This window comes from Entelurus aequoreus, linkage group LG10 (assembly GCF_033978785.1).
Source record: "Entelurus aequoreus isolate RoL-2023_Sb linkage group LG10, RoL_Eaeq_v1.1, whole genome shotgun sequence".
Lineage (NCBI taxonomy): Eukaryota > Metazoa > Chordata > Actinopteri > Syngnathiformes > Syngnathidae > Entelurus > Entelurus aequoreus.
Window position 1 is genome coordinate 61,986,871 of NC_084740.1, and position 12,128 is coordinate 61,998,998.

Here is a 12,128-nt window from a genome sequence, read left to right on the forward strand (position 1 = left end):
AAATATCTGCCTCCTTTTGACGGAGGTATTTATTGAGCCTTTTTCTCTCGGCAGGGATGTTTGTCGTCTCAGGTCATCCTTGTAGCAGCTGACTGAGGTAGTGCCCAAGGGAAATCTTTTTAGGAAGGCAGAGGGAGAGGCTTATGGACAATTAATTCCAGCAGGCTGTCGGCAACCACCGGAGCTGTGCCGCAGATTTTCGGAAACAAGTGGACCACAGGGAAGACTCATCTAGTTGTACACTTTGGACTGCTATTTTGTCAGGTGAGCTCAGAGATGATATTATTGGAAAATTGTTTCATATGATCCAGTGAACACTATTTGGTCCAACTAGTCACATTACTAAAAGTAAATAGTATCACAATGTATCACACTGATGTATCACTGCAAATAGGCAAAGGCATAATACAATGATCAATTAATACACTTGAAATGGCACATTTACTGTTGATTACAATTGTGTATGAATTGTGTATATATATATATATATATATATATTTATATTTATATAACATCTGAAAAATGAACGGTCCTGTAAAGTAGGAGAAAACTAATACTTATGAACATTTATTAATTAGTGGACGCAAACATTAATATTCCATTCCGCTGTTTGTATCTGAAATACTTACCGTATATTTTGGACTATAAGTCGCACTGGAGTATAAGTCACATTTTTTGGGGAAATTTATTTGATAAAAGCCAACACCAAGAATAGACATTTGAAAGGCAATTTAAAATGTCTAAAGAATAGTGAACAACAGGCTGAATAAGTGTACGTTATATGAGGCATAAATAACCAACTGAGAAGGTGCCTGGTATGTTAACGTAACATATTATGGTAAGAGTCATTCAAATAACTATAACATATAGAACATGCTATACGTTTACCAAACAATCTGTCACTCCTAATCGCTAAATCCCATGAAATCTTATACATCTAGTCTCTTACGTCAATGAGATCAATAATATTATTTGATATTTTATGGTAATAATTTCACGTATAAGTCGCACCCCCGGCCAAACTATGAAAAAAACTGCGAATTATAGTCCGAAAAATACGGTAATGATAAAATTTACTCTGAAAAAAGATGTAGTAAATGTAACAGATATTTAATTGTATAAATAAAATATAAAGCATATACAGATACTAAAATCTTAAAACAAAATATAAAGTCAAAACAATATTTTACTACAGCTATTAGATCATGTTCAGTATAGGCTGATTTAACACCAAAGTAATGATATAGTATGTTCTAATAATACAGTAAATCCAACATCATTGGACGGCATAGCTATGTTTGTTTTATCATTTTACCAGTAAATGACATGCATTTGCAATCATGTGTTACACCAACATTTAACATTTGAGCAATACATTTTTTAATATAAGTAATAATATGGGTTGTAAAAAAAAAAAGAACCTGTTTTTTTTTTTTTTGGTATGGAGTGAAAGTTTTTTTTCTATTAACATTATTGAAGACTGCATCCAAGGATTGTCCAAAGGAGCGGGTGCAGCATATGGAGGCTGTGTTAAGAGATTACTGTAACTCTTAGCAGTCTTTCTTTGGTCCCTCTGTCAAGTTTGGCATGAGATTATTACTCTCTGTTTGGTGAGGAGGGAGGAGGAGTCACATGGTGACAGTGCAGCTGAGCAGGTAGACAGTGACACCGGGAGGTTATCACATGCTGGTGTTTGTAACTGACAGCATTGCAAGTAAAGAATCATGTTCTTATTTTACTGTGATGCCTCTACAGAATGAGAAGGCATATTGTTTGAAGGTCTCTGCCTCTTTTTTTCTCTTTTTCCAGCTCTAAAATGGCTTCCACGCTGGAGAAGCTCCTCACCCCGCTGTGCGGCGGTCCGCCCGAGCCGCCTAGGAATAAAGTGACAGTGGTGGGAGTGGGACAGGTGGGCATGGCCTGCGCTGTGAGCATCCTGCTCAGGGTAAGAGACCCCACCCAGGTTGCTATCCTCCGAGGTGATGGGTATTACAAGATGATGGTGTGTGTGCGTGCAGGAGCTGGCGGACGAGCTGGCACTGGTGGACGTGATGGAGGATAAATTGAAGGGCGAGATGATGGACCTTCAGCATGGAAGCCTCTTTCTCAAAACACCCAAAATCGTCGCAGATAAAGGTATTAAAAAGAGTGCGTTTATTCTCTTTGGTGGAAGGAATGGGAGGAAAGTCAGATTAATCACAGTAAATGACTTGTTTGCATAATTTGAAATAACCCAATTTATGATCTATTTACTGCCATTAATGTAAAGGAACATTTACATGTTATGATCAGTCTGTGTTTATACATGATTAATCAGATACTTTTTTCTGATTAATCGCACAAGTTCATGCATTGAATTTGACAGCCCTATTTATTAGGGGTGTAACGGTACACAAAAATTTCGGTTCGGTACGTACCTCGGTTTAGAGGTCACGGTCCGGTTCATTTTCGGTACAGTAAGAAAACAACAAAACATAAATTTTTTGGTTATTTATTTACCAAATTTGCAAAATCTTCCACCAAAAATATTTTTCTTAGTGGAATATTTGATGTGAAGTAATGGGAACCTTGGATAGGTCAATAATTCATAATAACATTGATTTTGATTCAATATTATGTTTTGAGCAATGACAGTTTGAAAGAAAAAAAACAGCTTTGTTTTGTTAGTCAACATTGCAACTTTTTCTAAATGACATTTAACCTTTAAGCTTTTTTATTTCACTTTTGTTATGTTTTTGTTTATTTTAATAGTATTTTTAGAATGTGCCGTGGGCCTTTAAAACATTAGCTGTGGGCGCAAATGGCCTCCGGGGCACACTTTTGACACCCCTGCTATAGATAATAAAAAATGAAATGTGATAAATCTATGGATAAAAAGCAGAGCCTGGCGACGCATGCGCGTTTATCATAACTCTCTCGCTCTCTCTTGCATTGTTGGAATCAGACAGTAGTGATGATAACCTCCACATTTTCAAACGGAGGAGAAAAAAAGTCCTCCTTTCTGTCCAATACCACATGAAAGTTTGTCCAGCTTCCATACTCCTTTTTATGCACTTTACAAGAAATACATTGGCGGCAAACTCCGTAGCTTGCTAGCTTTCTGAGACTTTTATTTTGTTATTGCAGGCAGAATGGAGCAGGGCTTTTATTGTGAAGACAGGAACTGTGCAGTCGGTGTTTAGTGTTTTGCAAGGGTCTGTTGAAATAAAAAGTGTTTCTGGCCTTCCTGTCGGTCGTTTTTTCTTAATAATGATGTGGCAGCAGCCAGCGTCATCTCACAAGACCCTCGGGTGGCGTGAATGTCAATCAAGTGACCAAAGTCACGTCTTGGTGAAGATTGATGATCCATAATTTTTAGCTGTATTTTTTTAATGTCTGGCTGGTGGACTGACACACCCTCCACCATCCACCTAATGACACCCCTGGTATAGACACTGTTTTAAATAAGATTTTAACACTTACTTTTAGTTGGAATGTGAGTATAAAAAGAAGTTCAAATATCAAAAAGGACATATTCTATAGTATTTGTGTCAGTGTCTAACATAAGAATAGAGATCCACAGTCCTCTCCCACCATCTGCCTGTCTCAGACTACTCGGTCACGGCCAACTCCCGCATCGTGGTGGTGACTGCAGGCGTCCGTCAGCAGGAAGGCGAGAGCAGGCTCAACCTGGTCCAGAGAAACGTCAACATCTTCAAGCACATCATCCCGCAGATCACCCGATACAGCCCAGAATGCATCATCATTGTGGTGTCCAACCCAGGTGAGCTCCCCAACACAATAACCTCCAGACTTTCTTTTCATTGTCCCACATTTCTGCTCTGATGAAAAAGGTCTATTTATTTGGACACATGGCTCACAAACAGTAAATGTTCCTTCTTTGAATGGAACTGCTGTAAAAGTAAGTTTTAAGACGCAGGTGTCAACTCAAAGCCGAATATTTTTGTGTTGAAATAAAAATACGTAAAGATCTGCTTATGATTTCACAGTAAATGGGTTGTACTTGTATAACGCTTTTCTACATTCAAGGTACTCTAAGCGCTTTGACACTATTTCCACATTCACACACTGATGGCGGGAGCTGCCATGCAAGGTGCTAACCACCACCCATCAGGAGCAAGGGTGAAGTGTCTTGCTCAAGGACACAACAGATGTGACGAGGTTGGTAGAAGCTGGGGATTGAACCAGCAACCTGAGGGTTGCTGGCACGGCGGGGGGTGCTGGAGCCTATCTCAGCTGCCTTCAATTTCAGAGCAAGTTATTGATCAATTTGGGTGTGATATATATTTATACATATAATCAAACGCATAAAAGTTCATATAGATTTACTGTTAACAAGCGGCCCTCTGTGTGCAGCCTTTACTGCTATGTGGCCCTCTGTGAAAACAAGTTTGACACTCTTGGTTTAAGAGAATAATAATATAATGCAGAGAAGAATATTGAATGCACAATCTCATTAGTGTAAATTGACATTCTTTAAGAATGAATAGATTTTTATGTATTCGCTGCTTCTACTTTTTAGTTGGTTTTGTTTTTGTACGCTTATTTTTTGTTTTCTTACATGTATTTTTGACATTTTTGTTTTTCAATGCTTTTTTGCTGTACTCATTTTTTGTTTTTATTTTGTTGAGGCTTTTTGTGTATTTTGGGTTTTTGCATTTGACATGCACCTGGGGATAGGTTGATTGGCAACACTAAAATTGGCCATAGTGTGTGAATGTGAGTGTGAATGTTGTCTGTCTATCTGTGTTGGCCCTGCGATGAGGTGGCGACTTGTCCTGGGTGTACCCCGCCTTCCGCCCGATTGTAGCTGAGATAGGCTCCAGCGCCCCCTGCGACCCAGAAGGGAATAAGCGGTAGAAAATGGATGGATTTGAATGTGTTGGTTTTTACCTTAATTAATTTTTCTTACTTTCTTTATATATTTTTAGTTTTTCATTTTATTTGAATTTGTTTGCTTGCTTAAATAATTCAAAAAATACATATGTTGATTTTTTGCTTTATTTAAATGTTTATCTTTTGGGGTCTTTACGTTTATTTCATGTTCAAAACATAGGCTAGACTACTGCAACGCACTTCTTGTGGGGATCCCCAGCAAGAACATCCAGAAGCTGCAATACATACAGAATAGTGCTGCTAGGATCCTGATCAGAGTGTGGAAATATATAAATATATACCATATCACACCTACTCTCAAATCCCTTCACTGGCTTCCTGTTCCACTCAGGATTGAATTCAAAGTCTCCCTACTAACCCACCAGTGCCTCCATGGAAATGCCCCCCTCTACCTCAAAGAACTACTCACCCCCAAATCCTCCACATGACACTTCCGCTCCGGACAGGCTAACCTCCTCCAACCTCCGAGGACAAAGCTACGAACAATGGGAGACCAGGCTTTCTGCCCCGCCGCTCCCAGTCTGTGGAACGCTCTCCCTGACCACCTGAGGGCACCACAGACTGTGGATGCTTTTAAAAAAGGCTTATAAACCCTTCTTTTTAAAAAAGCCTTTTTTTAGATATATGCATACTAGTTTTAGCTACTTGGCTGTTCTAGTTTTTATTTTTTATTTGTTTTTAATACACTGTAGCACTTTGAGGTTGTTTACTCAATGTAAAGTGCTTTTTACAAATAAAATCTATTATTATTATTATCATCTACTCATCAGTGTATCTTTTCTGGGTTTCTTTTTTTGTATTTCATTCTATTTTCATGAGCAGAATTCCTAATTGGTGCCTTCTGTTTCAATGACCCCCACAGTGGACGTGCTGACCTACGTGACCTGGAAGCTGAGCGGCCTCCCCAAGCACCGAGTCTTTGGCAGCGGCACCAACTTGGACTCGGCCCGTTTCCGCTTCTTGATGGCCGAGCAGCTGGGCGTCCACTCGAGCAGCTTCAACGGCTGGATCCTGGGGGAGCATGGCGACACCAGCGGTGAGGGCCTTGCGGGGGGAGCTGCTGGTACACACGTGGTCTGACACTGCTGTGATGATTTCTAGTACCTGTGTGGAGCGGAACCAACGTGGCCGGCGTCAACCTGCAGGCCTTCAACCCCAACATTGGCGCTGACGGCGACGAGGAGAACTGGAAGGAGACGCACAAAATGGTGGTGGACAGGTGACACCCACTCAGCCATTTTACGCTGCTGTAGAATTGTAATCATGGTGCGCCGAGTCAGCAGTATTTTGCTTCATGGAACTGCCAGTGATGGGCGGTAACAGGCTACATGAATTGTTGCGTCTGACCAGTATTCCCTCTCAGTGAATTAAAGTCACTGGTCAATCCCAAATTCTTTCAGATGACATATATGCAGAGTAAGAAGGACCATCAAGACAGAATAAGAATATTATCATGTTTTACTGAAAATTTCAGGAGATCAGCTTAACCAATACATTCATATCGGCTACTCTAGTTGATCTGACACTCAAACAGAAGAGCCAACTTCTTGCACATGAAGAAAGCCCCCACCTGTCCAGAAAAGTACACGGCCTCATTGTTCTACTACAGATAAGACAAAAGGGAGTATTCCATCTCCTACAGTGCAAGCCTTCAAGGTAACACACGTAGTTTACTTGCGGACATAAGATAAAAAATAGAAAGAGTACAAATGGAAAAACACTACCTGCTTTAAACATGACTATGAGTACAGAAATAACTTTTACACATACATGCATTCTTCACAGTAGCTAAGTTACGTAGCTTAACTACATTTTCCACTAGCTTTTCCTGTAGCTTAGCTACTTTTAGAGCCATGCCTGAGGTCGATAGGTTGTGAGTTCAAACCCAGACTATAAAAATGGGAGCCATTACCTCCCACTCAGCATCAAGAGTTGGAATTGGGGGTTAAATCACCAACATTATTCTTGGGTGCAGCCACTGCTGCTGCTCACTGCTCCCCTCACCCCCCAAGGGTTGGAACAAGGGGATGGGTCAAATGCAGAGGGTAATTTCACCACACCTAGTGTGTGTGTGACTATTTTCCGGATTATAAATCAGTTTTTTTCATAGTTTGGCTGGGGGTGCGACTTATACTCTGGAGCGATTTATGTGTGAAATGATACCGATAGAAGAGGAAGCGGCGCATTGTCTACCTTTGGAGTTGGCAGAGTTGTTTAGAAGCGACACCGAGGAAGAAGATTTCATCGGATTTAGCGATTAGTAGTGTATATATATTAGTAGTGTAACGGTACACAAAAGTTTTGGTTCGGTACGTACCTCGGTTTAGAGGTCACGGTTCGGTTAATTTTCGGTACAGTAAGAAAACAACAAAATATACATTTTGGGGTTATTTATTTACCAAATTTGCAAAATCTTCCACCAAAAATATTTTTCTTAGTGGAATATTTGATGTGAAGTAATGGGAACCTTGGATAGGTCAATAATTCATAATATTGATTTTGATTCAATATTATGTTTTGAGCAATGATAGTTTGAAAGAAAAAAAACAGCTTTGTTTTATTAGTCAACATTGCAACTTTTTCTAAATTACATTTCACCTTTAAGCTTTTTTATTTCACTTTTGTTTATTTTAATAGTATTTTTAGAATGTGCCGTGGGCCTTTAAAACATTAGCTGTGGGCCGCAAATGGCCTCCGGGGCACACTTTTGACACCCCTGCTATAGATAATAAAAAATTAAATGTGATAAATCTATGGATAAAAAGCAGAGCCTGGCGACGCATGCGCGTTTATCATAACTCTCTCTCTCTCTCTCTCTGTCTCTGCCCCTCCCTCACCAATGCTGCTGTTTGTTTTGTTTTTAACCCCTTATTAACCCTGAACGTACATTGAAAATACACGCAACCCTAACTCAAAATGCCGGACATTTGAGGCATTTAAGAAACTCCGCCCTGACAGCTCCGCAAAAGAGGACATGTCCGGTGAAAAGAGGACGTATGGTCAGTCTATCCTAGCCCGTTAGCTGCTAGCATGCGTGTGTTGTGCCTCGGTGTGCATTGTTTACACAACATGCGGTACGCTACTTAATATGTCTGTGTGGAAACTCGTTCGGTACACCTCCGAACCGGAACCCCCGTACCGATACGGTTCAATACAAATACACGTACCGTTACACCCCTACTTTTGTCCTTTTGTTAGCTATAAAAAGTAAATGGGTTATACTTGTATCGCACTTTTGTACCTTCAAGGTACTCAAAGCAATATTTCCACATTGACACACTGATGGCAGATACTTTGTGTTACTGCAGGCTACTTCCTGCTTCATGGAAAAGTTTGAAGACCATACCATACCATACCAACTTTATTTATAAAGCCCTTTAAAAAACAAGCACAGTTGAAGAACATATCACATCGGACTGTCTGCCCCGCAGGATTTTGAGGACCAGTCATAGGCAATTTAGAGCTGCGGCCTACCACCATGACCCCGCACTCCCTTCCCTCTGTTGCTATATATCTGGAGATGTATGTTGTAATATGTATATGTGCTTTGCTATGAAGGTTTTTTCCCACTCCAGACTGGGCCCCCTTAGGAGCCCAGTCTAGATTGTATTTTTTTACTCATCCTTCCCCAGCGTTTTACCTTTTTCCCCTTCTTTTACGGGGCGCCTTGTGGCGACCCATTAGCGTTCCTGTTCTGTAACCCTGTACACTGTTTGTTTGTCTCATCTTCAACGGGTTTGTGCTGAAAACAAAGTTTCCTTGTACTTGTGCAATGACAATAAAGACCTATCCTATCCTAAACAAAGGGCTGTACACAAAGAAATAGAGGCAAAGGACAGACAAAAAAATAACATTTAAAACAGAAGTAAAATAAACATTGAAAAAGCAAATACAAATTATCCAAAGAACAATTTGTTAGATAAAAAGCAGTTAAAAAGTTTAAAGTCTCATGCTGGGTTAAAAGCCAGTGAATAAAAATGGGTTTTAAGAAGGGTCTTAAAAGTAGCCAAAGAAGGGGCCTGTCTCACATGGAGAGGGAGATGGTTCCTGAGTTTGGGACCCGCAACAGAGAAGACTCTGTCCCCTCCAAGCTTGCGCTTTGATTTGGGTACCTCCAGGATCGGCTGATCAGCTGACCTGAGAGAGCGGGTGGGGCCATAAAGGTGGAGCAGCTCGGAGAGGTAAGGTGTGGCAAGACCACGTAAGGATTTAAAAACGAGTCAAATCATTTTCAAATGGACTGTAAAAGACACCAGTGGAGGGAGGCTGTGTGACAATGTGTTGTTGTGTGACTGCCAGCGCCTACCAGGTCATCAAACTGAAAGGCTACACCAACTGGGCCATCGGCCTGAGCGTGGCCGACCTGACCGAGAGCATCGTGAGGAACATGAACAGGATCCATCCTGTCTCCACCATGGTGCAGGTGACCCACTCAGCCTCTCTTCAGTCAGGAGTCTACAGACATGTCTGACACACACTTGGTCACACACAGGGCATGTACGGCATCCCTGAGCACGTCTACCTCAGCCTGCCGTGCGTCTTGAACGGCGGGGGCGTGGCCAGCGTGGTCAACGTCACGCTGACAGACCAGGAAGTGGCCCAGCTGCGAGCCAGCGGCGCCACGCTCGGAAACATCCAGAAGAATCTGCAAGACATCTGAGTAGTCAGTAGTAACTCTTTTTCTCCCTTTCAACTCCAGCTCAGGTCTCATGGAATCTATACATCCACTGACTTGCAACAGTCAAAGTCCACACTTTTAAACTTATGCAGGCTCCATCTACAAACTAGTTTTTGTCATAAATACACATTATATTAAAGTCTTTTTGGCACAAATAAAACAAATAGTTTTATTTTGTTTTCCGGCTAAATGTTTGATCATTGTCTACATTGTGGGTCTAACGTACCCACAATGTTTGATCATTTTCCACATTGTGGGACTAACGTACCCACAATGTTTGATCATTTTCCACAATGTACCCACAATGTTTGATCATTTTCCACATTGTGGTACTAACGTACACACAATGTTTGATCATTTTCCACAATGTACCCACAATGTTTGATCATTTTCCACATTGTGGAACTAACGTACCCACAATGTTTGATCATTTTCCACATTGTGGTACTAATGTACCCACAATGTTTGATCATTTTCCACATTGTGGAACTAACGTACCCACAATGTTTGATCATTTTCCACATTGTGGTACTAATGTACCCACAATGTTTGATCATTTTCCACATTGTGGAACTAACGTACCCACAATGTTTGATCATTTTCCACATTGTGGTACTAACGTACCCACAATGTTTGATCATTTTCCACATTGTGGGACTAACGTACCCACAATGTTTGATCATTTTCCACATTGTGGGACTAACGTACCCACAATGTTTGATCATTTTCCACAATGTACCCACAATGTTTGATCATTTTCCACATTGTGGTACTAACGTACCCACAATGTTTGATCATTTTCCACATTGTGGTACTAACGTACCCACAATGTTTGATCATTTTCCACATTGTGGGACTAATGTACCCACAATGTTTGATCATTTTCCACAATGTACCCACAATGTTTGATCATTTTCCACATTGTGGTACTAACGTACACACAATGTTTGATCATTTTCCACATTGTGGGATTAATGTACCCACAATGTTTGATCATTTTCCACAATGTACCCACAATGTTTGATCATTTTCCACATTGTGGGACTAACGTACCCACAATGTTTGATCATTTTCCACATTGTGGGACTAACGTACCCACAATGTTTGATCATTTTCCACATTGTGGGACTAACATACCCGCAATGTTTGATCATTTTCCACATTGTCGGACTAACGTACCCGCAATGTTTGATCATTTTCCACATTGTGGGACTAACGTACCCACAATGTTTGATCATTTTCCACATTGTGGGACTAACGTACCCGCAATGTTTGATCATTTTCCACAATGTACCCACAATGTTTGATCATTTTCCACATTGTGGGACTAACGTACCCACAATGTTTGATCATTTTCCACATTGTGGGACTAACGTACCCGCAATGTTTGATCATTTTCCACATTGTGGGATTAATGTACCCACAATGTTTGATCATTTTCCACAATGTACCCACAATGTTTGATCATTTTCCACATTGTGGTACTAACGTACACACAATGTTTGATCATTTTCCACATTGTGGGATTAATGTACCCACAATGTTTGATCATTTTCCACAATGTACCCACAATGTTTGATCATTTTCCACATTGTGGGACTAACGTACCCACAATGTTTGATCATTTTCCACATTGTGGGATTAACATACCCGCAATGTTTGATCATTTTCCACATTGTGGTACTAACGTACACACAATGTTTGATCATTTTCCACATTGTGGAACTAATGTACCCACAATGTTTGATCATTTTCCACATTGTGGTACTAACGTACCCACAATGTTTGATCATTTTCCACATTGTGGGACTAATGTACCCACAATGTTTGATCATTTTCCACAATGTACCCACAATGTTTGATCATTTTCCACATTGTGGTACTAACGTACACACAATGTTTGATCATTTTCCACATTGTGGAACTAACGTACCCACAATGTTTGATCATTTTCCACATTGTGGTACTAACGTACCCACAATGTTTGATCATTTTCCACATTGTGGGACTAATGTACCCACAATGTTTGATCATTTTCCACAATGTACCCACAATGTTTGATCATTTTCCACATTGTGGTACTAACGTACACACAATGTTTGATAATTTTCCACATTGTGGGATTAATGTACCCACAATGTTTGATCATTTTCCACAATGTACCCACAATGTTTGATCATTTTCCACATTGTGGGACTAACGTACCCACAATGTTTGATCATTTTCCACATTGTGGGACTAACATACCCGCAATGTTTGATCATTTTCCACATTGTGGGACTAACGTACCCACAATGTTTGATCATTTTCCACATTGTGGGACTAACGTACCCGCAATGTTTGATCATTTTCCACATTGTGGGACTAACGTACCCGCAATGTTTGATCATTTTCCACATTGTGGGACTAACGTACCCGCAATGTTTGATCATTTTCCACATTGTGGGATTAATGTACCCACAATGTTTGATCATTTTCCACATTGTGGTACTAACGTACACACAATGTTTGATAATTTTCCACATTGTGGGATTAATGTACCCACAATGTTTGA

The 12,128-nt window shown here is 40.4% G+C and overlaps 1 protein-coding gene across 2 annotated transcripts; it reads left to right on the forward strand.

The window, feature by feature from the left end:
• Nucleotides 1-112: 112 nt before the first annotated feature.
• On the forward strand, nt 113-10,682 carry LOC133658876 (L-lactate dehydrogenase C chain). 2 transcript variants are annotated; one of them, XM_062061362.1, is made up of 8 exons: nt 113-264; nt 1,810-1,945; nt 2,019-2,136; nt 3,590-3,763; nt 5,759-5,932; nt 5,998-6,115; nt 9,196-9,313; nt 9,389-10,682. In XM_062061362.1, the coding sequence occupies exons 2-8, from the start codon at nt 1,817-1,819 to the stop codon at nt 9,554-9,556; spliced, it is 999 nt and encodes a 332-aa protein (XP_061917346.1). In that variant the 5' UTR covers nt 113-264; nt 1,810-1,816; the 3' UTR covers nt 9,557-10,682. The 2 variants fall into 2 exon arrangements, with proteins under 2 accessions (XP_061917346.1, XP_061917345.1); XM_062061361.1 differs by having other exon boundaries at nt 114-264; nt 9,196-9,319; nt 9,389-10,680.
• Nucleotides 10,683-12,128: the final 1,446 nt, after the last annotated feature.